Below are 26,714 nucleotides of genomic sequence, written 5' to 3'. Positions count from 1 at the left end.
GCCAATTAAACTTTGTTGAATGAACAAAATATTGCCCATAAATCCTCTTCAAATTTGAAGTGAACATTAATAGCAAACTCCGGTTTTCTATAGATATGAGAGGTATACTCTCCAGTTGGTCAGATGTGAGGTGAGAAACTCTGAAGTGAGCCCTTAGCATATACCATTTGTACCTATGTATATGGTTCAGGCAAAGACAATATAAATAGTAAGAGGAGTACAACATTTTTGTGCTCGATTTCTTCCGCCTGTTTCTAGAACTGGCTCCAGGCTGTCTAGAAAATTTCAGAGAGAGACAGCGCTCTAGAGCCAGCCGTGCTCTCGTTCTATGTATGACTCTGGGATTTAACTGTATGTGTGAGCACGATTCTCATACATTTAAGGTGTGCCTGCTTGAATTGGTTTCTTATGACGGCGCTGTCGAAGCATACGACACTTACTTTAGAATTCATTAGGGACTATGGAACTATTTGAAGAGGCTTTCCCACAATACAATAAATGCCATGTTTCTTATATCCTCTTATATCCATTAATATACAATAATAAAATACACTGCCGATCAATAGAATAGACTCAATGAATTTTTGGTTTTACACTTCGATTCTCTCATTTGTAAGTTAAGCTTTCGACGAAATTTTTGTTGTGTTTGTTAAAGCAGTATAGTTGACAAAATAGGGGAATGAGAGTGGAATGCAGAAATTTTACAGTTATGATTTATTTCCATTTTGCTTCACCGTATGCCGAAAAATTAGCTTTTTAGGCGATCATTAGAATAGACTCAGAGGCTGCGGCTTCAGTTACTGAAAAGCTGTACACGCCAAAAGTTTCATTTAAATACCTCTTGCACTTTTCAATTATTTCAATATAGAATGGGTCGTGGTAAAGCTCTAACAACGGAGGAAAAAGCTAAAATATTGGCATACCTTACAACCAGGCAGATAGCCGAAAAAGTTAGTAAAAGCCAGTCTGTTTTATCTCATTTCTTAGGAAATCCATCAAATTATGGAAATAATATGAAAGCTCCCAACAGAAAAGCCTTGGGAAACGCGAAGAATTCTGCGAGAAGACTCAAACTCAACGTGCTCTGCGGCTAAAATTCGATCAAATTTGGAAGTTAAAGCTAGTATAGCAACTGTGCGCCGAGTGATACAAAACGCAAAACATCTAAAGAGATTAAAAATACAAAAAAAACCACCACCTACTGACGTTCGTAAAAAAACTCGCTCTCTTTTTGCTCGGGATCATATGACATGGAAAACCGGATGGTACCAAACCGTTTATTTCTGATGAAAATTAATTTGGATGGACCAGATGGGTTTAATTATCACTTTCATGATTTAAGAAAGAAAGAACATCATTTGACCCGTCGTCATAGTCGTGAGGGGGTATAATGGTGTGGGGTGCCATCTCTTATTATGGCACATTTGAAATCCAGTTTGTTTCCTGTAAGATGAATACCATTCGCTACAAAGAGCTACTATAATGAGTAAATACATGTGTACTGTTTATATTATCTTTGGTTCAGGGTGGACACGTCCTTGATTAGGCTGATCTTTTCTCCTAATAAACGCTGAGCCATCGATGGTCAAACAATGACAGTCAAAAAACAAATTGTTTCCAAGTAAACATCAAATTATTTTGGGAAATCAGCAGTATCATTTTTAATCCATAAGTCACTTGGACAATTACATCAGTGAAAACAATTTGTTCACGCCTTGTGCCCTAATCCTCCACAAATGTGAAGTAGACATCTGTTGAAAACTGCGGCTTGCCATCGAATATCCAAGTTATCAAAATAAGATATTCCCCAGTTGGCATTGGGAGGGGTATTTCAACGCGGTGGAAATCACTAACAGTCTGCAAACCCTTTAGATTAATGCATCAGAGACTGAAGATTAAGAACAAACACTCAACACATACAACATAAGGACAGGTGTGATTCACTGTGGAAACATCCTTGATTAGATTCCAGACAATCTTGGCCACCGGCTGATTCCGTTTCCTCATGAATTCGCAGGCGTCAAAGGTGAAGTCCCAAAGAAATGGCTTATAGCCATTGGCCCTCTTCATCAATTTAAGTCGGAGAAAGATATTGTTTGCGGGATGTAGGAAGGTGGCATTTATATTCAAACTGGTCTTGTTCCGGGAGTAGGCCTTCAGGCGACAATAGTGGACCTCCACCCACGATTTGTTGTACGACGGACACTTGGCATTTGTCATTTTAACGAAGGGTGCCTCCTGAAACACGTTGCTTTTTAGCTTGAAACTTATTTTCGATGGGTTATAATATCTTACACTACAAACCAGGAAGGCAGAAAACAGTAAAAACCCACACCCGAGCAACTTAGCGTTCATTCTGTTCGGCAGCAGCTAGAAATGTGGTCTGTTCACATAATCGGGATTGTTTTTACCAATGGTGCCATAGCAATGTAAAATAGATTAAAAAATGAACATTAACTATAGATTTATAAAGTAAAAGTCATTACCATAAAACTCTAACGAGCGGTAGCCTTTTGAGCCGTGGCAAGGGCCGTAGCTCTACTTTTATACCCGGTACTCAGTCAGTCAGTGTATATGTGAGCTTTTAATTATACAATGAGATTGAAAAAATGTAGAGAGAAAGAGATGTTAACCACGACCGCACCCACAACAAACGACCCGTTCTAATCTATAATCAACAGGCTGGTCGTATCCTAAAAATTGTGGATTCCATACATTTTCACCCTTAACTAATACCCCTACACACTCTATAATGATATAATGGGTATAATGATTGAAACTACCATCAAGGTGGAGCAAGTTCCCTTTTGCAAGTTCGACTGATGGAAAGCAGCTCTAAGCCATTGGCCATTGACAATTCCACAGCATATCATTCGTTTGATTTAATGTCATTTCAAAATAAATACAATTTCCATTCGCTTCTGTGAAATCAAATTACACACTGAACTGACATCTTATATATCTCGAAATTGATCGCCCGTGTTCCGCACAGAGAACATGCACAGGCCACGGTTCCAGGTACATCCCGTCGTGGTGTCGGCCAAGCGCTATGAGGCTATCCAGTCGCGGGCCCAGCAGAAGCAGAAGCACGCCCAGCTGGCGGATGTCGAGGAGGAACGGCGGTACCGACAGTACCTCAAGGAGGGCAACGATCTGCTGTGCAGCTACTTTGAGGGCATGGTCACCCACAAGGCGGAGGAGAAGTCCAACGTGGCTCTGACGCCAGTCGTCGCGGTCGAGCCGCAGGAGAGCAAGAAAATCGAAGAGCGTTTGCGCAAGGAGCGGATCCTGCGGGCCAACAATATTCTCGACCAATTGAAGCCGGGACATCGGGCTCTGCATCAGGCACTGCTCGAGAGCGAGATGCTCCATCAGCGGGGCTTCAATGAGGCGCTTAACAGGGAAATCGCCGAGGACGCCCGTCGCCAGCAGGAGCAGGATGAGATCATGTGTCCGGAGGTGCTCATACCCTTTACTAACATCACCGAGGAGGAGCTTGCGGCCAAGGAGGAGGAGAAGCGACAAGCCGTTCGTCTCGCCATCATTCAGGACGTGGAAACGAAGCGAAAACTCATGGCGGCTGAAAAGGAGCAGCGCCTCTTTGACGAGGTGGTGGAGCGGGCGCAGTACAAGTGCCTGCAGGACAAGGAGGAGAAGGCCTTCAAGGAGAGGAAGGCACGCAGCATTGAGTTCAATCGCAAGGCCTACCGCGATTCCCTGAGGGAGAAGGCTGAGATAGAAGAGCGTGAGTCCCACATCGAACTCTTAGAGAAGTGTGCAAAATAAACCTCAATCCCCCACCCCAACAGATGAGCGCATTTGCGACGTGATCGATGATCGACGCAACTGCGTCTACCAGGTAGCCACGCGGCAACTGGATGGCCGCTACAACGCCCACATAAAGGAGACCCGTGCGAAACAGCAGCGCGAACGCGAGGAGCGTGCGGTGCGCGTCTGCCGACTGCAGCAGGCTGGCAAGAAGAAGCTGGAGGAGCGCCAGGCCAACCTGGAGGATCGCTACGAATTCGAGACGCAGGTGGACGAGGCGCGTCGCCAGTGCGAGCTGGAGGAGCTGGCCAAGCAGCGCAAGGCCTACCAGCTGGTGGAGAAGCGGGAGGCTGAAGAGAAGCTCAAGCGAGAGCGGGAGCTGCAACGTTTCGAGGTGGCCCGCCGGCTGAAGAACGCTGAGGCCAACCGGCACTTTGAGATATCCGAGCAACGGAACCGCGACAGGGTGACGGCCGAGGTGCGCGACATCCTCCACCGCCAGAGGGAGGAGTTCTTGGAGCAGCGCCAGCAGGAGCTGATGCGCATTTCTGCCTGCGACGACGATCCCTACCTCCTGGAGGACAAGAAGTTTTACGCGCAGGCCGTCGAGGTCATGGAGCAGTCCCGCAAGCTTGGCCGCCCCCTCTACCCCATTGCCACCGCCGTCGAGCGCTATGCGCGGTCAAACAATTTAGATGTGCAGCCGGACAGAGGTATCGTGAAGCGCAGCAAGCTGCGGGACTACTGCTGGCCGGGGTATCACGCCCAGGCGGATCTCGCCTATCGCAAGTACGACCAGGCGGAGATGTGCCGCGAGAACCAGCGGGATGCTCGCAACCAGATCTACTGCAACGCCGTCAAGATCAAGAAGATGGCCTCTGTGGAGAAGCCCTACAAGCCGTGTATGCCCTCCTGTCCCATCAACTGTTTCCATCGTCGCGGCATGCCCGCCGTGGATAGCACGGATTCCTTTGACTACGGCCCCCATGTCTGCTACGAGGAGTCGCCACCGCTGGGCGCCTGTCCCAGTCGCATGCAGGGCATTCGTCGCTACTCGAAGGACCCCAGCCTGCCGAACCTTGTCGCACCTCCACCCATGCCAGAACTCCGGCTGGATGCCACAGCTGTTCCTTCTGTGGCCAGGATGACCAACGTTCCTCCCAGTGCACCAGCAACTGCAGGAGGTGCACCCACAGTCGAGTCGGCTGTTGTTGCGAAGCCATCGCGTCCAGAACCCCCTGCTGGCGCTGCTCCGGATGCTCCCCCCAAAGTCCCAGGAGCCGGAAACCGGAGGGAATCTTTGCCGCAATCTCGTCCACCAGTGTCTGTAAAAACTCGTCGTGCATCCGCTCAAGGTCCGAGCCACCGTGGATCCATTCTGGGTACAGAAGCACGTGGAGCCACTCTTGGAATGCCTAAAACCGGGGCTCAGGCTCTCACTGGACAAAATCGTCCAGCAGCTATCCCAAATCCCACGGGAACCTGGGGCGCGGGACCGTTGCCCCAGCCACCACCCCCACCTAACCAGAAAGGATCTGGTAACAAAAAGTCTCGTTAGAGCCAACCCCCACAAATATCAATCAATCGAATCCCGAATCCCATTTGACACTTCCAAAATTCACGTTTCTAGTGTATTCTTGTTGTATTTTGATGTTTTTCCATCTGCGAGGCCAGTAAAAGAGTGAATAAAGGGTGCAACCGACCCCTCAGCCCATCCGGATCGCCGCCGCCATCACCGCACACACACAGACACAGACAAGACCGGCAGACAGGAAAGGATAGGACAGTAAAGGGCAAAGGAAATGACATTAATGGTTTTTTAAAAGCACTTAAACTTGGCGCAAGAGTTCGGTACGCTTTCCCCACTTTTTCGACTGAGTGGGAGTGGAGGCCGCTGCGCTGTGATTGAAGGCGTGAAGAAACCGTTCCCTCCAATGGCACTTGGCAGACATTACGCGCTTTGTTTAGCAGTGAAGAAGCCAGTGGGGCAGTGGCCTGTCCAGCGGGCAATGTCCCCCTAGAGTGGCTTGGCCGTGCAAAATGCTCCATAAATTCAAATTAATGCGTGGCCAAAGTTATTAGGTTTCGTCTCCTCCGTCGCCATCTCCGTCCGCTTCCATCTTCATCAATTTGTGACTGCCGCTGAGAGTGACATCCCCTTTTTGTTTCATTTAGCTTATTAGCAGGCAGACATGTCCGGTGTTCCGCGGAGCCGGCCATAACTTAATTTGAAGTCTGCTAACCAGGCTTTCGGCTCACTCTGTGAGAAACTCGGTACTCAGGCCGGGTCACCACCGGGTCACCTTCTATCCTAATTTCCGGGCAATCTCATCAGGATAATTATGGCGGTGCTCCTTTCTTCTGTGTCGGTTACAGGCACCAAGCGGCGCAAAGCAGCGACCAACTCCCGGCGGCTTAATCAGCCAGCGTTTAGGAGCTTTGTAGTCTTTGGGGCTCAGTCGAGCGCTCAACTCGAAATTAACACAACTGGGATTTTTTTCGCATCCGCTCTGAAGTTGGGAAAAGTTGGCCGGCTGGCAAAGTTAACCAACTTAGTATATTAAAGGTTCATTATGGGAGTGCTTGGGCAGGGGTCAGCAGCCATCGGGATGTTGTCAAATATCCCTTCAGTTCAGAAATTGTGGAAAGCATCCAATGCTATGACACATATTTGAGGCTCGAATATACGATTATTCCTGTATCCAGCGGACACGGCTTGTGCATTTTTAAATAGGCATGCACCAGCACTAGACACAGGATAGACACAGGACTGCTTTTTGCAGCTGGGGACGGACTCGGGGGCAACTGAAGAGTTGATAAGAATGCAGCTCGGCTTGGAAATCGGCGCTCGTCTGGACGCGTCTCGGGACATGATTCCTGTCGCGCTAGGCTGTGGCCTTTGGCCTGGGCGACTTTTGGGTCCGGCCACCGCCATAGCCCGAAGACCCTGGGATCTAATCCAGAAAGCTCGTTTGCGACATAGTGTATATAGTGCAGGTTAGCAGTAACAGTGTTAGCAATGACGCAAAAACATCAATGTTTTTAAGATAATTAAAACTATATCCTCTTACAAAATAGAGGCTTGACTCCACTGCACAAGGACCTGCATCAGCTTGTTTGTACTATCGTTGTACCCCTAAAACAATGGAGATTGCAGAGGTATAGTACATATTGTCCAATTTCGTTTATTGTTTGCCCAACGACGAGGGTTGTGCCCTCCCGCAAACAATAATATTTCCGCTGAAAGTTCTCCGAATGGCACAGAAAAAGAAAATCCTGGAAAAAAATATACACAGGTGCAATTGTGGAGTTGTTGAGTTGGCAGCGATGCAATCGAATGTTTCGAAATTCTAGCGAAATGCATTTTGGACCGGACCGCACTTTCGCTGTACAAATAAACTATTTCTAATCGAATGAGCGTATACGGTGGTCAAAAATCTATGTACCGAATGAAATTGAGTTAGTATAAATAAAAGAATATGCTCCGACTCTCGGGATGTTCAATTACTTAGGCTTTTGCTGGCAGGACAATGCATCATCTAGCCGGAGTGAATTCGCATTGTTTTCGAATCGTGTCTTTTGATTAGCAAAAAGCTTACAGAAGAGGTATGGCACAAAGGGAGCAGCATCCACAGGTGGCAGCAAGAAGAGAAAACAACAGACAAGGAAAAGCGGAAAACACATTGTGAATTGAGCAATGAAATGCACGCTGTCAATTGTAATGTAAAGCGAAATGGTCTCTTTCTTTGCAAAATCTCCATCGCTTGCTCATTAAACGCTCCGCCAGTTGCAAGACTCAATAAAAGTACCAGTATGAAAAATTACTTAATGAAATTAAGTGTGAAAAGTGTGAGTGCCTCCACAGAGAAAGAGAGAGAACCACGCCTGGCCCCCCGTCTCGACACTCGACGAAGGAAACCGCTTCGAGTGGGGCAGCTGAAAGCAGCAGAGCGGCAGAGCGGCAGTAAATAATAATAAGAGAATGACTTACTGGAGCTCTGCCGGCAAGCATCGAGCATCCTTGCCCCGCCGGGTAATGCCCATTATGGGCTTAGCAGGTCGGCGCTCGCAAGTGGATTTTGATTGCGCAATCTAACAGCTTCTAGGGGCAGCATACTCGCAGTCTTGCAACAAGTTGAAAGGCAGCTCTATATACAGCATGAAGCGCTAAAATTGCGATTAAGTTAGGAGTACCTCTACAATACCTCTACAATAGTAAGAACGAAGGAGCTATTGAGATCAGTCAAGTGCGTGATATTGCCAGCGAACTCTTTGCAGTGTGTCTTCATAGTGTGAGTGTGTGAGTGTGCTGCTGGCGCTGGCGATATCCATGCACTGAGATTAGTTTAATGCTAAGTACATTCAGATGATAAATGGTGGGTAGCTAAGGCCGGAAGAAGCACTAGGCGGACTCATTGGCAGCTGGATCTGGAACTGGCTCCAAAGCGCTCTTGTGCAGCTGAAACCCATAGAGACTGCAATGGAGAGAGAGTAGGGCGTGAGCGAGGGTGAGGGTGAGAGGCAGAGATCGGGACAAATCACTCACCGAGGCACATATTTTTCTTGGGGTGGCTTTGGGCGATGCGAGGGAAACTCCATAAGAAACATGTGGGGAAAGCTGGGCCCAAACATGCAGCCATCTATCATGGCGCTGATCCGCGTTGGCTGGTAGACATCCTGGCAGCATGGACAAAAGATCTTCACCGTGGACTCGTACGGCTTTTCGCTGAACCCAATGGGTAGGACGTGATGGCCCTGGCAGTAGACTCGGGGACAGATCCCGAAGTCGCCAAACTCGTACTTCCGCCGCATGGCATCGATGCCTGGGGGCGTCATAATGTAGCGGGCATGGATCAGGCCGTACAGTCTCCCCGATTCAATGTGGTCACCACATTGTTGGCCCACCCAATTGTTGGCGCAAAACTCCAGATCCATTATGGTATCCAAAGATTTAGAAAAGTTGATGACCTCCGATTCCAGACCGTACAGATTGAACTTCTCCCTCATAAATTCCAGGGGCACGCGGCACAGGAACTCGGTGCCCATCTGGCTTAAAAACCATCCGACCCAGCTGTCGTCGCCCATCGGCGGAGTGGTGGTGCTTCCTCTGTGAATAGCGTAAAAACGTGCAAAACGTATTTTATAATAACGGAATTCAAAGATCTTACGACGTGCAAGACATTTTAATTTCTTGAAAAAATGTTCGGAGTTAGTGTAAAACTTTAAGCAAGTTTCGCTTGATAGAACACAGCTGATTGAAAATGAAACAGGGATGGGATGAAACGAACGAAATGAAACGATGCTTCGATATACGATATGTGCTATGGGAGTTCGTGTGTCTGAATTAACTGGACGATCTCGGGGAGCAGAAGCCTGATGCACCTAATCATTCGTGAGGTTACCCATGCAGACAAATCGGGAGACATAACAGCCACTGGCAGTCATGGCAACTACTGTTTCGTGGAGCCTATCCACTGACCGATGCGATAATCCTCTGCACTCGTGTGTCAATCTTTAAATAAAAGAACGAGCTGCCGCCGCTTCTCCGCTTTAACGAACTATACTGATTCATACCCAAAGATTACACCTTCGGCAATGCCCATTCGAGTATACGCAGTTGATTGAAGCACTCGAAACCAGAAATTGGTTAGCATCAGAAAGTTTGGAAGCCCACGACTGCCTGGGGAACAAAAGGCGTGTGGCACCGTGTGCGATGAAATAGATTGACGCTGCCCCACACGCATGTGTGTGTTTTTGCGAATCTTTCCCATCTCCATTCTCCGTAGTTGCTGCAAATTCAATTCCCATTTTCGCTTAAAAGTTTTTAACTTGGTTACTCCGTTGGCTCGTTGCCCATCCCCATCCGATTCCATCCAACAGACAGGCAGTGAGAAAAAACCAAGATGGAGAGTGCAGAAAAAATGCCCTTGAGACAAATTAAGTGATTCGCCCGCTTACACATTTTTCCTGCTGATTACTTTTCGCCCCCATCCTACCAGCCTGCTCCCATCCTGAGGAGTGCGGCGCGGAGGCTGAAATTGAATTGCCAGAAAGGGAAGAATAGGGTGAGGAATTGCTATAGATAGATTGAGCCTTTGGCATTACACTACAGTACTTAGACAAACAAGCTACAGATTTATAATTTGTTAGGCACCAGCCTGGTCTTGACCTCCGCCTCGATTTCACCACGGATAGCCCTAATATGATCGTCCAGAGCCTGGCGCTCGACCATGCGGAGTGGCTGATTGAACCGCAGCACTGCCACATCCAGTTGGGGTTCGCTCTGCTCGGTGCCACTCATCAGGGTGCGCACCACATGCTTGACGGCCGTCTGCTCGTCCATGGAGTCGACCGTATCGCCCGCATGCTTCTCCATGTATTCGCGCGCCGTGGTGCCCGCACGCCCCGTGCTGCTGCCCGTCCACTCGTAGTAGATGCCCGATGGTTCGGTTTGGTACAGATGCGGCTTGCCATCACCGTCGAAGCCACCCATCAGGCAGGAGAGCCCGAAGGGACGTCGTCCATTACTTTGAGTGTAATTCTGCTTCATCTGCGCTATGAAGCTGAAAGGAAAAGGCCGCCACCGCGGCTTCAATAAGTTTTTGGCAAAGGGTAAGCGAGGAAACTGCTTTCACCGTGTTATGTACTCCACAGTCACGGGCCTCTCGAAATTCAAACGATAGCTCTGGGCCTCCGCTTGGGCGCGGCTGATCAGTACTCGGGCATCTGCAGTGAGGCCGGCGAAGGTCATCACCACATGATTGTCGAGCATGGAAATCTTGCGCATGGAACGCTCATCAAACAAGGGATTGCTGGACCTCTTCTCCACGCCCACCACAATGCAATCGTTGGTGCGAAGTCCCACCTGAAGATAGCCCAGAGATCAGAGACAATTCACAATCACGAAGCTGCCGCACTCACCGCCGTGGATCCTCGGCGCACTGCCTCCTGGGCGTACTCCACTTGCAGCAGATGGCCATCGGGCGAGTATATGGTCACGGCACGATCATAGCGGTCGGACATTGGAAATATTGTTTTATGTGTAGTGATAAATGAACTAAATAATAAATGCCTTGCAGTACGGAATTCTATAAATTTTAAGGTTAGAAACAGATTGACTTTCAGCCGCAGCCAACTTTACGTATGTGTCGACAGCAATATATCGGAACAGTGGGATCATGAAATCACACGATTTGTTGCGATAATTGAGAGAAATAAAAAGCTACAATAATCAATGTGAATTCATAATTCAATTTATTGTGCACTTGTGGTATGCCATCGCTGCATCATTATTGTATTATCTATTCAAATTCACAATTTAATATCATTGCCACGTTAATCGGATTAATGATGTCACAAATTATTGAGAAAATTACCGTAAATTGGGTTAATATTCACCGCACAAGCCACATTGTCCATCCTGTTTCTGTTGCCACTTGAAATCTGTTTAGCCATTAACCAAAATGCCCAACCCAGCCATCTGCTGCCCCTCAAAACTGCCAAAACATTCAAGCAAGTTTCTGGGGCAGAAGAAGTTGACAACAAAGTCTCGGCTCGGAAAATGCAACAAAAGAGCAAATCTGTGGAAAATGTAATCGTAATCGGGAAACAGCTTCATTTTCCTAATGTGCTTAGCCAGAGCCCAGAACGAACCTGCCCCCGAGACCCGAGTTCCTGGACCATGCAACGATGCGGTGCTTAGTATGCCACAAGCGCGCACTCTGCCATAAATTTATATTTAACATTTTATGACAACCGTGTGGCAGACCTGGGGAGTAGGACACCAGGACGAGAAAGAGAGACAGAACCAGGGACACAAACGGGGCGCGCGGGTGGGGGGGGGGGGGGGCATCATCCAGGAAGTGTGCCGCATACTTACCAGGATTAAACACGTGCCACCCAATGGCTGTTCTGGTGCCCGGGTCCCACGGCAAGCGTTTGCAAAATGCGACTGGCAAATAAATAAATTAAACACGACTGCAAACAAAACGACCAGCAAATAGAATCACGCCGAATGCAATTATTCCAACTGATTCGACAGTTTTTCCATTTACATTTACGTTTACGGGCCAGGCGACTGGGCGACTGGGCGACTAGGCGCCCCTCCCATTGTCACCTGTCGTCCTCGCAATATGTTTTGTTTGCGGCAATCGCGATGAAATTCTATTATGCTTCATGCATAAAATGGTATTGGCATTGCTGCAGGCAGTCAGTCGTTAAATGAATAAATATAGGAATTTATGAAAGTGTCCAATAACAAGGCATTAGGCAACAGGAAACAGGAACAAGAAACTGGTATTGGTAATTGCCTACTAAATTTGTGGAATATTTTCATACCATTCGAATATGTTTTTAATACATAGTTTCTGAACGGTACAACATTCCACAAAAAAAAAGACTGAGACTCAAGTCTCGCGCACTTGGAAATTAAATAAATATTTTCATCGATCTCAGGCATGGCTTCATTAGCACGCTCTTACCCGAAGGAGTGGAGTAAAGTGGAGAGCAGACAGACAGACCCTTCGGCCCTAGGCAATGTGCACCAAAATTAAGTATACGCCGTGTTTTCAATGCGTGCCCCTGCCGTTTGCCGTTTGATTAAGCACTTTTACCCCCAATAATCTCCCTTAGCCAGAGAGAGCATCGAAGGATGTCGAAGAAGAAATGTTCCGCACTAAACACGAAATCGCCCTTGAGGCAGTTGTGGCAGGAGCAGGAGCTGGAGCAGGGGAGCAGACACAAGAAGACATAAAGCGGCAGCCACCAAAAACAAGGCAACAACACGAACCAAGAACAGCAACAACTTTTTTTTTGGGGGCCCAAAGCCAGGGGAACCTTCCACGATTTGTTTGCTTCGAGCTTAATTTGTAGCGTCAAATGGTGTTGATTGTTGTTTTGCCGGATCCCTACTCCCGGCACTCCCTTCTCCAAGCAGCAGAAGGCCCCCTGCCCAGTCGCCATCGCAACTAAAGACCCAATAAAAGTGGAGGGCGCTTCAATGGATAAACAGGGTTTGGTGGAATATTCTTTCAAGTGCCTACGTCCTACTCGAAAGACCCTGCTCCAAAGCTGTCAGTGTACACACACTCACACACACACGCATGCACACAAACATAAATATTTGGAAATTAATGATGAACAATTTGAACACGAAGTGCTCGAAGGGATTGGAGTCGGGGAAATGGGTTAACAAGCTATGCTGTTCACAACTATCTCGTTACCAGGCTCAACAAATTAATAGAGAGCTCTTTAATTCTGAACGCTCAAAGAATAAACTAGGAGCAACTAGTATGTGACAAATCCATACTGCAAGTCGTACATGTTTCCATTGTTTTCGTATCAATCCAACCGTTTTTCAATCTCTGCCTTTGAATCTGCAGGATATACATACGAGTATGTCCGTCTGCTGGCCATCGTCTGGGGTTTCATATCTCCAGATAAAGCGGACGATTTCAAAATGCAAATGACCTTTGACCATAGAATGCAGTCACCTCGCATACCAGCCATGCACCGAGCACTGTACGTCCTCTTTCGAGTTTTTTTTTCATCGTGTGTCTCGGCTAAGTAAACACATGGACAAATGCTGGCAAAGAGGAGGAGGATGTACTCTTCACGCTTCACCTGAAGTAACAAATGGTGCCCAGACTCAGGACTCACCCAGAGGTCTTTTTAATAAACCGAGCAATGCACACGGCATTGTTGACTCAGTCGCCCCCCTCCCCGTTCTGTACTCCCATTTACATGCAGATGTTGCAGGAGCGCGGCCCCAAAGTGCCCTTTAGTGTCAACGAACTTTGCCTGTCGCCCATTACCAACGACGACAGTCGTTGCTAGTTATTAAGTCGTTTATGCTTACGGAGGAGTGGGAGGAGGATGCCGTTGCCGCGTGGTTGTGGCTGTGCAACTGGACCGGCACCCGGCAAGCCGCTTATTATAGGAAACTGTGAGAGCCGTTCATTGCGGACGAGGCAGGAGCAGGTCCATCCGGTGTACGATTCATTAAGGAAACTTTGATTGGTGAATCTATCAAAGCCTCGTGCCGCATGCCCTGAACGGATATTACTGTTATACTACCAAATTTGCATTTAATTAGGATAATGCTGTTGGGTACTGTCTTCGGGCAATAATGCAGTGACTGTTTCTGTGATGCACACGCAGCTGGCAGTAAAGTGCAACTGCAACTCCATCAGACAGCAGTCCAGGGCCACGGCCACGGCAACGCCCACGCTTATGGCCCCCACTTGAAGCCAAATGGCGACAAATGCTGTGCAAATTAATGGCGAGAAAGGAAGCAACTCCGCGAAGGAGCTCGAAAGTATTGATGGATAGAAAAGTGCAGTTGCTCGGGAATGAAGATGGAAACGAGTAGAATCGAGTCGCATCCAAGTGGACGGATGGGATAGACAGAACGGAGGGAGTAACCCACTAATGGTCAGCAACGCTTTGGAGGGAGTGCTGGAGATGCTGGAGGTGCTGGAGGTCTGAGTGCCGCAGCTGTCGCTTATTTCCGGAACTTTCAATCCATTAAAGTAGCAAATTGTTCGAATTCTGCAAAGTTGCCAACTCGTTAAAGAGACCCATCCCAGAGACCAGGGGAGCTAGACGCAATCAAGACACAAGCTCTTCGCTAATTTATGCAGTTTACCAAAGGGCGGCACGATGCCAGGATAACGCTGTGGTGTGTGTGTGTGTGTGTGTGTGTGTGTGTGTGTGTGTGTGTGTGTGCACTGGCATAGGAAAACATGGAAAACAACCAAAATTACATCTAGCGAAGCCACTAAATAAGCAGAATGGATACTGGAGCAAACAACCACTGTAAAATCAATGCCGAGACACAAGCGACGTACTCTCTCTACAACTCTTTAAAATGGAGATCTGTCGATACGTCTCCGCTTTATGGAGTTGAGTATTTTGGTGCAACGTCCATGCGATGCAACCCGACCTGCCCTCCCTGCATATAAACTTTTCCCAGTGTGGCGCGACATATCTTTGATGTTTTTATGGCCATCGTGCGGCCACCAGGCCGCTGTATGGCCGGGAAAAGGCGACACCAGGGACGAGAGAAAAAGTAAAAAAAATCAGAGAAAAAGTGGGTCTGTAGCGCACCCTTATCTCCGTATAATCCACTTTATATTTTCTCACTTGCACACAAATTGAAAAAAAACATAAATTCGGGTTAAAAAAAGTGGAGATGGGATTACCATTCGTTAAAAAGCGGATTCGATATTTCTATACAAATGTAGGGAGAGTGGTCGAAGTGGAGCGAGCGGCTTACAAGTTCCGAAAAATGGCATACTATTTGAATATTTCTGTAACATTCAGTGTAGGTAAATAACATTTACTCGTATGCCAATTCCTTTGCTTTTTTTGTCCTTCTCTATCAAATTATTGCTACTCTTTTTCATTAGGTTTTTCCTACAGGGAACGCAGGAAATATTTAGGGCTCTAAATACAAAAGTGACTTCCAAATTCAAAAATGGACTCCCAAAAGGCAAAGACCATAGCCGCCATACCACTGGAGCACCAGAGAAGACCCCATAGCGCACATATTCTACAGGCAAGGCCATCCATTTGGGGCAGAAATAGTGGCGGATCCACCCAAACCCCAAAGTCGAAAGCAATTGTCGCCGTGCCTGCGCTTAGGATGCGTTCAAAGAGTGATTTAGCCACGCCGCACTGCCCGAATCCGTATGCAGTGAGTAGCCGCATTTACCGGCCTTCCAGATCCCTCATCTTCGACTACAATCTGTCGCCGGTGGAGCAGCAACACTTCAGCAAGTGCAGCGATCCGATGAAGTCTGTGCCGGCAGCGGAGCTGGAGCTGCTACGCAGTGGGCAGCGATCCACCTACCTGGAGCGCCGGTACGAGCACAGCCCCGACGACAAATACAACTATCCGGAGGCTACCAGCTGGCGATACGGCTGGTTCCATTTGCAGTCCAATCCTTGCCAGAAAAGACAACCAAGAAGGGACTAATTCGAAGGTTGTCTTATGCCGTAAACAGTTTCAGAAACAGTACTTGAATTATTCTTATAACTTTGGGTAGATCGTAAAATAAATAGTGTTAAAAAAAGGCAGTGAAAATAATTAAATATACAAAGGCAGAAAATTCATTTCAGCATCTGCTCTTGTTGTGCATCATCTCATTTCGGGTGTTTTTTAATGCGAAATGTGCAGCACATGCCAGGGGCTTTAACTGACAGACCCGACTTTCTGACAGCAGATCCTGACTGCTGAAATTTTCTTTCTCAGTTGTTTAGAAATACTCGTAGGCAGGACAGGCAGGCCAGGCAGTGCAGAGGGCCCTCTCTGTGGCTCTGTAGTTTTTAAAGTTTTCCCCAAAGTTGCCTCTTGATCCGGTTGACTGGTTCCGATTGCCCCTAAAAAACATATATATATATATAACAGCCACGACAAATTGCATAAGCCACTCACTCAGAGGAACATCTTCCTGCTCCTTCTGTAGACGTCTTGCTTCTTCATATGCTGCACCATGGGGCATCGTATGCGTATGCGTATGCGTATGCCTGTTGTGCCGTCTGTCTGTCTGGCATTTAAAGTGCCGCAAAGTTGAGCAACTCTTGAGAAAGTCGTTGCGGTTCTCAGTCGTTTGATTGACTCATGAAAGTCCACAACTTTTTAATTGTTCTGCAACATTTCCTCAAATAATATATACTTTTTTGCAGACCTTTATTTCATTGGCACAGGGTTTGTCGCCGGACTGCTGGCTCGCTGAAACTTATTAACTTCATTCCATTGCGATGCAGTTTGAATCTGCTTGGGTGTGAGCTCTGTTCTGTCCCCTGTTCCATGATTGTCTGCAATTCATGGCAGATTTCGAATTTTATTGTTGCATTCCAAGCACTTTGAGCTGGGCAAACTTTTTGCCAGGACCCTCACCGTCGCCCTCGCCCAGAAGTTTCTTGTCCATCTTCATCTTCATCTCCATCTCCTCCGAGCTGGCACTGCCACTCCACTCCAGTCTGCTCCACTCGTTGGCTGGTCTTCGCCTGATTGCAAACAACAATTCTCACTTGGCCCCCAGCACCATCCTCCCAGGGGTCTGAAGTTTATTATTATTTGGCTTGTTTCGCATTTTTCGTGGTTTTATTTACCTTTAAATACAGTTTCGCTGCACCGGGTATGAGTACGAGTATTCTTTTCTCTCGTTTTGGCTCTTATTTATTTTCGATTTGATTGTTGGATGAAAGTTTTCCTATATTTATTTAGTTTTAACAGACACATCGAACCTACAGCCGAATAGATCCCAGATCCGCACATATGTACAAGTATGTATGCCCTCGTTTGATTATAGAAGGAATGCCCAGCGAGTTGTCCCAATCAGAGCAAATGTACGAATATCCAGGGTATCCAGAGTGGAACAGCTTCTTTTCAAACCGATATTTTCTTCACTTGCTTCATTTCGAATGGTATTTAACCCTTTTCAGTGGTACGATGGGAATCTGTGCTCCTTTTACCATCTTTGTTCCCGTATCTTCCCAGCAATTAGTTCTCTAAAATTTGAAGTGAATTTATGGCCCAGTGGCTTGGCAGAAATATGAAAATGTTTGTGGTTTATTTTCATTACTCTCCCTTTGCCCACAATACGATGATGGAAATGTTCTATAAAACTACTAGTAACTTGTTCCCAGTTGAGGCCAAACTCCTGATGGTTGCATCACCACAAAAGTTCGGTGCTTGTGGCTATTGATTGTGAATCACTGGCATTTTGGGAGGCCAGTTCAGGGAATGCCCCATGGCCCAACGGCATTCTCCTCAAAGGATTGTAATGAACAATCCAATGATTGAATTATAAGCAGTCGATGTGGTTTCAGTTGAAGTCCATTAATTAAACAACGGCCTTTTTGTGTGCAACATTAGTTTTAATTGTAAAAATGGAGTCAACCATTTGATGGACAATTCATCTCAGATACAGAGGAGTACACGTTTTGGGTTTTATACTAACTTTTATTGCAAAAAACTTTTACAAATTCTCATAAACAAATTCATTCAAGCACACACATTATTGTTTAGAATTATCACGTGGTTTCAAAACTCAATTTATTTCCAATATCTTTCCTCTGGCTCAGGCCTTTCAGCTTGATTCATTCGTATGGATAGAAATAAAATGTACTAAATAGTAAATTAACATTTCGCTTAATGATCACAATCGCTTCGCTAATATGGTTTTCGGCCAAGTGAAGTGCCGCATCGTTCATTCATCGTTCATTCATTTTTAGGTGATGAATGCAGATACGTAACACACATACATATATTATCGGTTAATTTATAAAACTAAGATGTTTAGGATAGTTAAGATATTTCAGGTGTGGGGAGGAAGGTATTCATATATTTGTGCCTTACTCAGAGAGTGGATGTTTTACTACAGCCACGAGTTAAGTAGTCGTGGAGCACATGCTCCTATTTCTGTCTAGCATCTAGCGTTTCTTTGATTTTCGTAGTGGTTTAGGTGTTCTCTCGGTTTCTCGATTTGTTTTTCGGTTATATTATAGTAACAATCAATCTAGTTGTAATAAGAACATGCTGGACACATAAGCAAACAAATTGTCCTCCTCCGTCTCGTGCCTCCTGCACTTTCTAATTACTTCGGCTTGAGAGTTGTCTTATCCGATCCTATTTTCGATGACTCGATGGTCGGTCAGAGTACCTTCTTTGAGGCATTTGCAGAGGATAGGGGCTGAGGCGATGCGCTTGCCGCGGCCGTGGCCTTTTTTGTTACAGGTGGCGTTGTTGGTGGTGGTGTAGTCGGTATCGCGGGCGGAACGGTAATGTCCTTTGGCAAGAGCTTTTCCACTTGACGCTCTGCTGCCTCTCGGATCACGGCTTCTGTGGTGACGTTGCCGGCACTCGCGGAAATGCCACCTCCTAGGCCTCCGCTACCTCCACCGGACGACTTGGGTGGACCGGAATCTTTCGAGTCTTTCTGAGGTGCGCCTCGTGTGGGATTCGTTTTGTTATCCTCTGGTGGTACTGGCGGCTTCGGCGTCACGTCGCTTAGATCCTTGGCGCAGTCCTTCAACGTCTGAGCCGTGTCTTGGAATGGGGCCTGTGGGTCAGGAGAGAATGATCACAATTTTTGAATTTCACAATGAGATTGGGATGGAGATGAGATGCTTACTTCTGATTTTAGCTTTTTAGCTATGTCCATGGCACCCAAATCGCTTGCAATGTCCTTGATCTCCTTGGCGGAGTCGTGAAGCCCGTCTACCAGATTGGCCAATTCCTTATCCTTTTTGTCCACCTCAGCCTTGAGCTTCTCCGCATCCTTCAAGCTCCTGGCAATGGCCCTTTCAATCTTCTCCTCCGCATGCAGGATTTGCTCCTTGTCCAGCAGACAAATGAGTTCATCGATGGCCTTCTCACTCAGCTTGATGTTGTCACGACCGATGGACTCCATCACCTGTCGATATGGAAGATATGGAATAGGTTAAAACGGGATCTTCACAAGGGGTCACATCCAAATTGCCTTGCGAATTTCGTTGACGGTAATGACGCCATCCTTGTCGGCATCAAACTTATCCAGAACTTGCTCGATATGCTTGAGGCGCGCATCGTCAGAGGTCTCCTTTATCTTTTTGATGTTCTGCATCAGATCGTCGATGTGAACGATTTCCTCGTTGCGTCGCTTGGTCGCCTGCTTGGTGAGCAGCTCGGTGAACTCCTCCAGCTGCTTCTTATCGATATTGGTGGCTTGGCTGTCGATGCTCTGGACAACTTTGGTGATTTCATTCACGGAAATCGCACCATCTTGGTCGGCATCCAGCTTGACGAGCAGCTCTTCCACTACCTTGAACCGCTCCTCGTCGGAGGCTTCCCTTGTGCGTTTGATGGTGGCGACCAGCTCATCAATGTGGACAGTAGGCTGCCTTTCTGGGGTGGGCTCGGCCTCCGAACAGTCAATGGCATTCGCCTGCTTGATCTGCTGCTGGCGATGCTCCAGATCATTCAGGACACCGTCTAGCTGGGATATCATCTTGTTGACACGGTTGTAGAGCAACTTGGCAGCTCGGCTCTCTCGGACCGGCTCCTTGACCACCTGGCGCACCTCCCGCAACTCCTCCACATCCTCCTTATAGTCTCGCAGCTCCTCCTTCAGCTCCTTGATGGTCTCCTTCTCGACCACCAACTGCTTGTCGGAGGAGAGTGTGTTCAGTGCATCGGAGAGCATTTGGACGTCTGTCGAGGAGATGCTCTTGTCCGAATCGGAAGCGACGGGCACGGCTGCTTCCTTGTGCTCCAATACATGTGTGGCGTGGGTCAACTGCTCGGCAAACACATATGGAGCGGGTTGCTCATCCTTGATTGCTGTGCGCTTGGCAATAACCTCCTCATGTTCCTCCTCACGCTCTTCTTGAATCCTGCGCTCCTCCTCCTTGATGATCTCAATCTTGGTCTTGTTGTCCACCTTGCCCTCGCTCTCGCCAATGGCATGACGGGTATGGGCACCCACCGCATCCGGCAGCACCCTCATCGTCTCCTTCAGCTTATCCGTGGCATTGCCCTCGTCGGAGATAACCATGGCGCGGGACAACAGCAGCAGCGAGGGTGGAACCTTTTCGTTCAGCGACAGATCGACCCACTCCTGCAGCTGGGAGCGAAGGCGTTCCTCGGTGAGGCCGTACGCCCTCATGCCACGCGCCTTGCAGGCCTGCTGCAGCTCGATAAGATCTAGGGTGTCAACGCCCTCGCGGACTATCACCCGATCGTCGGTGGCCAAGTAGCGCAGCTTCAGGCGCAGTTGGAATCGCAGCAGATTACTAGTGCCGAGCGTATTTATCTCGAGGACACGACAGAGGGCCGCCAGCTGCTCCCGGGAGAGCGAGTCCAAAGTGATCTCATCGTCGAAGCGCTTGGCAAACTTGATAATATCTTCGTTGCTCACGTTCTCACTTGGATGACGAATCTTGTTGAAGAACGCCTCAAAAGCCTTCGCCTCCTCGCTGCTGTGCTCCTTATGCTGGACGGGCATTTGGTCCAAGGTCTGCTGCAGGAACTTTGCCACCTCTAGGCGCACGCCCAGAGACTGTCTCAGCTTGTCCTGCTGATCCTTGGGCGTTTGGAACGTGGACGGCAGCATTCCCGGAAAGAATTTGATGAAAAGCGGCAGCAGCAACTCCATAAACGGGACTATAATAAACACCGAGAATGGAATCAATCGGAACAAATCCGATGTTGTTCTCTGGAGCTGCTTATTCTCACGTCTGGTGAGACTCTTGCCGTTGAGGACGCGCCAAAGCAGCTTTGAGCAGATGGCCACATCAATGAAGAGCAGGCGAAAGCCATGATAATAGTGGACTATCTCCTCCCATATGCGCACTCCTAGCGACTTCTTTGGTTTGGCCACCGACTTGTCCGCTGCTTGGGTCAACGAGGTCGCCGACGATCCAGCTGCGTCGGCGGTCATCGCGTTCTGGTTTATATCCGCCCCGGCCGTGGCGGTAGCTGCAGCTGCTGCAGTCTTCGCCGAGGCCTGGCCATTGGCCACCTCCTTCATAATCTCATCCACCTTCTCCTTCTGCTGGTTCTTCAGCTTCTTAACAGTTACGTCAATCTTCGAGGTAGACGACTCGAGCAGGGATCGGCTGGAGTGCAGATGTCGAAACCCATGTCCCGAATAGTAATAGCCGTACTTAAATACTGACTGATGCTGGAAAAGATTTCGCGAGTGCACAAATTTGCGCAGTGGGCCGCCGGTGTCCGATGGGGACGAGGTCGGTGTGGATCTCCTCTGAGTGTGTTCGCATTCCTTTCCCGTTGCCCCATTAAGGTAGTCATCGGTGCAACAGGCACAACAGCTCGTTTTGAGATCTGCAAATGTCGAAAATTATGGTAAGTAAAATATAACGGATGATTTAAGCAAAGGCACAAAGGAATCTCCAAGAGCAATGAAACGGAAAAACGTTCATCCGAACATTACGAATCACGTTTCTTCACCTTTTCCAAGGTCCCCCAAAGCGAAAAAGAAATATATAACGGAACAAAACAGTTCAATAATCTCGAAAAGCCGGCAAATTGTGTAAGCGAGCTAGCAAACAAAGAAGGAAAGGAAAAATACAAAACAGATTATTAATCACGACGAGCAACAATAGGAAAAAGTTTGCAGCTGATAAGTAGGGTTCCTCTAGTGGCTTGTGCATTGGGCCCAGACAGAACGAGTTGATATGAGCAATACGAGCAGCGAAGCGAAAAGCGACACTTAAAATTAACACCTGGAGCTTATGTAAACCAGATTCTCGGAGACCAAATCGAGCGAAACGAAACCCCCAGAGAGAACTGGGAAACTCTCTTTCGCTATAAATAAACAATGTGGCAAACATTGAGAAATGTGCGAAAAGTGCACTTTTCTACTATTCACTTTTCCTTTTCTCATTTCACTATGTTTCTTCTTACATTTGGCAATCGATCAAGGTGAATGTTAGTTTGAAAAAAGAGGGGGGCAGTGCTAGGGGAACACACAAGAACCAAGCGTATTCTGACCAATTTCTATTATGAAACATGAAAATGCTGATGCGACTGTACACATTGTTTGCGGCGTCGCATTGTCTGTATTTCTACCTGTCTCTGGCACCTGTTCCTGACCCTGAACCTGTCCTCATACCCATTTCAGGTCCGCCAAATCCCTAGAAAACTAAATGTTCTTCGTAAAAGAGGTTTAAATATTGGTCAGCTGATAGCCGAAATCTCGCTAAACCTGAAGATAAGCTTCATTTACTAGATGGCGCGATTGAAGGCGAAACACATAATTTCGAGACTTTTCAAATGTTTGTCGATGGCGCGCAAGAGGAAAATTTATAACTAGATAAGGAAATTTTAGTGCCCACGAATCAGCTGGTCCCGAAACTGCAGTCAAAACAAACACATGCACAGGCGACACACACAATGCTACCCAACACACGCATGCACACAGTAATAAAATCAATGGAAAGTTTTTGCGCTTTGAGCCATATCGTGATTATCGGAACTTACAGCGTGTGTAGAAATTCTGAAGGTGGTAATTCGTTTTCAGAGTCCTTCCATCGAGGCGCAGTAGGGCATTCATGTTAATGCTTTTAGCCTGTTAGGCGATGCGGGGCGGTGCTCTGCTGCCAATCCGAGTCCAAATAATTTTTAAATTTTAATTTTGAATTTTCAACAGCTCTGTTGATCGTTTCTTTGGATTTGTTGTCGTCAGTTTCTGTGTTCTTAAAGTTGCTTCTGATGATATCTTTTCCTGCGGCAAAATTGACTGCGTTTCCTACGACTAAAAGTAAAAAAATTAATTTAGCTTAGCTGTCTATAGGCTGAGGTGAGAATTTATCAAATCTCTACACATTTTGCCACACTTATTCAAACTTTTTTGATGGAAAAAGAAAATGTGCTAACAAGTTGATCTTTACACACACGCACTCCTCGTATAGCATATAGCACCGTCGACGTCATCGACGGAATATCGCGCGACGTTTGTTTTTGTTGCTTTTCCTCAACATTACACAACCTACAGAAACAATTACGTGTTCGATTCTTGAGTGAGCGTGCCAATGTTGGTCACGTCTACATTACACATTACTCTACTTGCAGAGTTGCGTTTAAACGTAAACACAGATTTATTTTACCCTTTATAAAAATAAAATTACACCTTTAATTGTTTTTGTCAGTGTGACCGCGGATTTATCTATACCGTCCGAAACTCAGAAATATACCAATGTAGCGTCTCATTTTAAAAATATACCGTAAATATACTGACGACTTCAAGTTCTCATTTACTTATTCCTCAATTTTGATATTCCGTTGAATATTACTAGCTAGATAGAAAATATAGCCATGCCCACATATTTTTATACGATTGACGAACCTATTTTCTAATTGACTGGTGTATTCTATATACTTCATTTTATTGTATTTTGACTACAACAAGGTTTCAACAAAAAAACAGTCGCAATGTTGCTGGTATTTGAGACATGATGCGTGTATAGGTCTTTGTATACCCTATTTCATTAATTTAATATGAAAATCCTGTTTTACGAACCGTTCTTAAAACGTAATTAATAAAGACCTTTTCTCAAATTGATATGTTTAAGAGATATTCATGCATATGATCAGTGTCTTGTATATATATCCCGATCCCTATACCTATTCTTGGTCTCTGTAGCTGCAAAATATCGTTTAAATAGGTCTAAAACAGAGGCTAAATTGTTTTTGCATTAATTTGAGCCTAGGATGACAAACATTTTCTCAACTCCATAATATCCTTTTCCCTAGGATATGCCGACATCCTGCCAAATCGAATTAAATGTTGCAATCAAGCGGTTATTTTTTTCTTCAGAATGGTGCGACCGTACACGACAATTAGGCGGTACATTTAAATAGCATTCTGCCGCCTTAGCAATATTCTTTTGTTTAATGTGGATTTAATAGCGATACAAAAACATACATAAATACCACGTGCACAAAAAAAAATAGATGAATCTCCTAAATCATTCAGATTTTAATTGCATGCCCACGCAGTATTTGATTTGTCATTAGGGCGTAAAAAAAAACTGACACATTCCGGCTGTCGATAGTTGATAACAATCTGCCGTTGAATTGCAAATGGTTGAAGCCAAGGATTTCCAAGTTCTCATTTCACTTAATTCTACAACGTTGAAGAGTAAGCTTTAGAATGTGGCGACGGTTATTTTTTAAACTCGTAATTGCAATCAGTTTGGTTGGGGCGCAGAGTGGGGCCTTGAGTAACATCATGAAATCTCTAAAGATGGAGCTGCCATTTCGGTCAATCCTCCTGCTGCGAAATGAGAAGGATGCAGATACCTGCTGGACCCGAGAGGACTTTGACCAAAACATCCCCATCTTAAACATGAATGGGAGTCATCGTCTTTATCTGACGAAGATATTCAACTCGGAGCTTCTGGCCGTGGTTTGTGAGAACCGCAGTGAAGGCGACACCATAAAGGCTCTTTATAGAAATCTACAGGACATTCGCTATACTCCAACCATACTAATAACCCAATCGGGCACCAACCTCAGTGATTTGTTCGAGGATTGCCGCTCCCACAAGATGCTCAATGTGTTGGCTTTGAAGGACTCTGATCGTGAATTTGTCTACAGCTATCGGGCCTTTCCTCATCTGCAGGTGGTGAAGCGCCGAGTGGGCCACATTCGTCGCTACTTTGAGCCCCAACTCAGGAACATGGAAGGATACCAGATCAAGGTTCTACCTGACAATGTTATGCCTCGAACGGTCGTCTATCGAGATGCCCGGGGACGACGTCAGATGACGGGCTATCTTTCGCACTTAATAAGGAACTTTGTCAGCACATTAAACGCCACTATGCACATCTGTTGGGACAATGTGCCTGAGGAAGAGATGCCCAACTCGACGACTGTGAATAAAATGTTACAAGACGAAACTGTGGACTTTCCTCTAGTCCTTACCACTTCTAACGAATATAGCGAATTCTCAGACCACTTGGTGATGGAGATCTCCAGTTGGTTTCTTATGCTGCCCGTGGAGGCAAACACTCAACGGGCTCGTCTCTTCTACAGGATTAAAGTCTACAAGATGATGCCCATGGTAATACTTCTGGCTCTGGTGCTCAGTAATGCTCAGCGAGTGGAAGCAGGCTTGGGACCCAGCGTAAGTTTTGGTATAGTTTGGGACTATGTCATACGTGGATGCTTGGCGCAACCTTTTGTGCTGCCCCATGGTCCTTCCTTGAGGGTGATGTATATTTATGGGCTTCTGCTTTTATACAGCATGCTAATGTGCAACATTGTCAATGTCAGTCTAGAAACGTGGCTGGTCCATCCACCTGTTGATCGTCGAATTCTCAGTTTCCAGGACATGCAAATGAAGCAACTGAAAATTCTTATTTATAAGCCCGAATTTTCCGTCATGAAGAAGGTTCTGAGGGAAAGAAATTTGGAGCAGAAATGGGATATTTTCGAGTTTACCAACTCCTCGAAAGCTTTCCAAGTGAATCGCATCTCCTTGAATCCGGCTTATGCATATCCTGTAACCACCACCCTATGGCCAATTCTAGAGCTTGGACAGGCCAAGCTCCCACGGCCCATTTTTCGCAGGTCTCAAGAGATAGTGTTTAATCCGCGTATGTTCTTCGCGCTGCCTGTTCCGAAGGACTCAATCTATCGCCAGACCTTTACTCAATTCTTTTTGCACACCCGCGATAGTGGACTATACGTATTTTGGTTCAAGCGGACCTTCAATGAGCTCGTTGTGTTGGGTAAGATGAGCTACCACATGGATAACAGCACCCAGCCTTATCAGGATATTGTGTGGGAGGACTTTTTCTTCATCTGGCTGGCGTATATTGGAGGCATTTTTGCCAGTCTGTTGGTATTCCTTGTCGAAGTTTTGTACTTCAAATGGAAATACGGAGGGCGCAACGGAATATTTTTAAACAAGGACTAACTTTGCTAAATTTCATAAGCTTAAATTAATAAACAATGAATAAATATTTTTTGGAGCACTATACTTTAAGAGGCTGTTTTCGAGTTTCGAGCTGAGGACCCTAAAAGTAAATGCATATAATCTTTAGATTTAGCACACATATGTACCAGTCGGAATCCAGAGGGCTTATTTCATATGCAAGTAGCTGTGCCCAAACATACATGCATAGGTGGGTGCGTGACTTCCTGTGTCTTACGTACTTTACACGAGCTCAACTTATAGACTTCAGCAAGTACCGATAAGTGTAACTTTGATCGTTAAACTAAGTAATTGATCGTCTAGAGCTGTCACACGCTATTCACATCGTACCATACAGCACATTTAATCTTTCGAGATACAACAGGAGACCACTGGATGAAAACCCGTAACCCCTTTCAAGAGCTTGCAACTTCCACAAAATATGAATGCATTGAAGTTTTTAATTGCCGGCCATTGGCAATGTTGATTTGTCATTGATGTGTTGAAAAACCTGACACC

General features: G+C 46.5%; 7 protein-coding genes and 1 long non-coding RNA gene across 13 annotated transcripts; 3 read left to right on the top strand and 5 right to left on the bottom strand.

Annotated features, from left to right (window-relative positions):
* Positions 1–1,722: 1,722 nt before the first annotated feature.
* LOC108158438 lies at positions 1,723–2,355 on the bottom strand. Its single transcript, XM_017290721.1, has 3 exons — positions 2,296–2,355; positions 1,921–2,238; positions 1,723–1,866 (listed from the first exon to the last, which is right to left on the bottom strand). Exons 1-3 carry the CDS (start codon positions 2,353–2,355, stop codon positions 1,723–1,725), a joined length of 522 nt encoding a protein of 173 aa, XP_017146210.1.
* A 537-nt stretch (positions 2,356–2,892) lies between these two features.
* On the top strand, positions 2,893–5,482 carry LOC108160940 (trichohyalin). Its single transcript, XM_017295228.2, has 2 exons — positions 2,893–3,745; positions 3,810–5,482. The coding sequence occupies exons 1-2, from the start codon at positions 2,998–3,000 to the stop codon at positions 5,324–5,326; spliced, it is 2,265 nt and encodes a 754-aa protein (XP_017150717.1). The 5' UTR covers positions 2,893–2,997; the 3' UTR covers positions 5,327–5,482.
* A 2,517-nt stretch (positions 5,483–7,999) lies between these two features.
* On the bottom strand, positions 8,000–9,046 carry LOC108158218 (suppressor-of-stellate-like protein). The gene is made up of 3 exons (XM_017290443.2): positions 8,937–9,046; positions 8,315–8,875; positions 8,000–8,243 (listed from the first exon to the last, which is right to left on the bottom strand). The coding sequence occupies exons 1-3, from the start codon at positions 8,948–8,950 to the stop codon at positions 8,171–8,173; spliced, it is 648 nt and encodes a 215-aa protein (XP_017145932.1). The 5' UTR covers positions 8,951–9,046; the 3' UTR covers positions 8,000–8,170.
* Positions 9,047–9,837: 791 nt separating this feature from the next.
* On the bottom strand, positions 9,838–10,906 carry LOC108158235 (proteasome subunit alpha type-7-1B). The gene is made up of 3 exons (XM_017290467.2): positions 10,690–10,906; positions 10,404–10,633; positions 9,838–10,331 (listed from the first exon to the last, which is right to left on the bottom strand). Exons 1-3 carry the CDS (start codon positions 10,789–10,791, stop codon positions 9,905–9,907), a joined length of 759 nt encoding a protein of 252 aa, XP_017145956.1. The 5' UTR covers positions 10,792–10,906; the 3' UTR covers positions 9,838–9,904.
* A 4,224-nt stretch (positions 10,907–15,130) lies between these two features.
* LOC108158313 lies at positions 15,131–15,848 on the top strand. Its single transcript, XM_033391015.1, has 2 exons — positions 15,131–15,463; positions 15,533–15,848. Exons 1-2 carry the CDS (start codon positions 15,245–15,247, stop codon positions 15,743–15,745), a joined length of 432 nt encoding a protein of 143 aa, XP_033246906.1. The 5' UTR covers positions 15,131–15,244; the 3' UTR covers positions 15,746–15,848.
* A 58-nt stretch (positions 15,849–15,906) lies between these two features.
* Positions 15,907–17,129, bottom strand: LOC117187972. The gene is made up of 3 exons (XR_004472401.1): positions 16,885–17,129; positions 16,205–16,832; positions 15,907–16,149 (listed from the first exon to the last, which is right to left on the bottom strand). It is a non-coding gene; the product is annotated as an uncharacterized LOC117187972 (long non-coding RNA).
* A 587-nt stretch (positions 17,130–17,716) lies between these two features.
* On the bottom strand, positions 17,717–23,423 carry LOC108159990 (mitochondrial proton/calcium exchanger protein). Of its 6 annotated transcripts, none has more exons than XM_017293702.2 (5): positions 23,406–23,423; positions 22,757–23,030; positions 19,257–21,598; positions 18,909–19,190; positions 17,717–18,836 (listed from the first exon to the last, which is right to left on the bottom strand). In XM_017293702.2, the coding sequence occupies exons 2-5, from the start codon at positions 22,827–22,829 to the stop codon at positions 18,429–18,431; spliced, it is 3,105 nt and encodes a 1,034-aa protein (XP_017149191.1). In that variant the 5' UTR covers positions 22,830–23,030; positions 23,406–23,423; the 3' UTR covers positions 17,717–18,428. The 6 variants fall into 6 exon arrangements, with proteins under 6 accessions (XP_017149191.1, XP_017149190.1, XP_017149189.1 ...); XM_017293701.1 differs by having other exon boundaries at positions 23,383–23,407; XM_017293700.2 differs by lacking the exon at positions 23,406–23,423 and adding an exon at positions 23,269–23,368.
* A 943-nt stretch (positions 23,424–24,366) lies between these two features.
* On the top strand, positions 24,367–26,198 carry LOC108158073. The gene has a single exon (XM_017290223.2). The coding sequence runs from the start codon at positions 24,429–24,431 to the stop codon at positions 26,196–26,198; it is 1,770 nt and encodes a 589-aa protein (XP_017145712.2). The 5' UTR covers positions 24,367–24,428.
* Positions 26,199–26,714: the final 516 nt, after the last annotated feature.

This window comes from Drosophila miranda, chromosome 3 (assembly GCF_003369915.1).
Source record: "Drosophila miranda strain MSH22 chromosome 3, D.miranda_PacBio2.1, whole genome shotgun sequence".
NCBI classification, from domain to species: Eukaryota; Metazoa; Arthropoda; class Insecta; order Diptera; family Drosophilidae; genus Drosophila; species Drosophila miranda.
The sequence above is the reverse complement of the archived record's forward strand: the minus strand, read 5'-3'. Positions and strand labels throughout refer to the sequence as shown.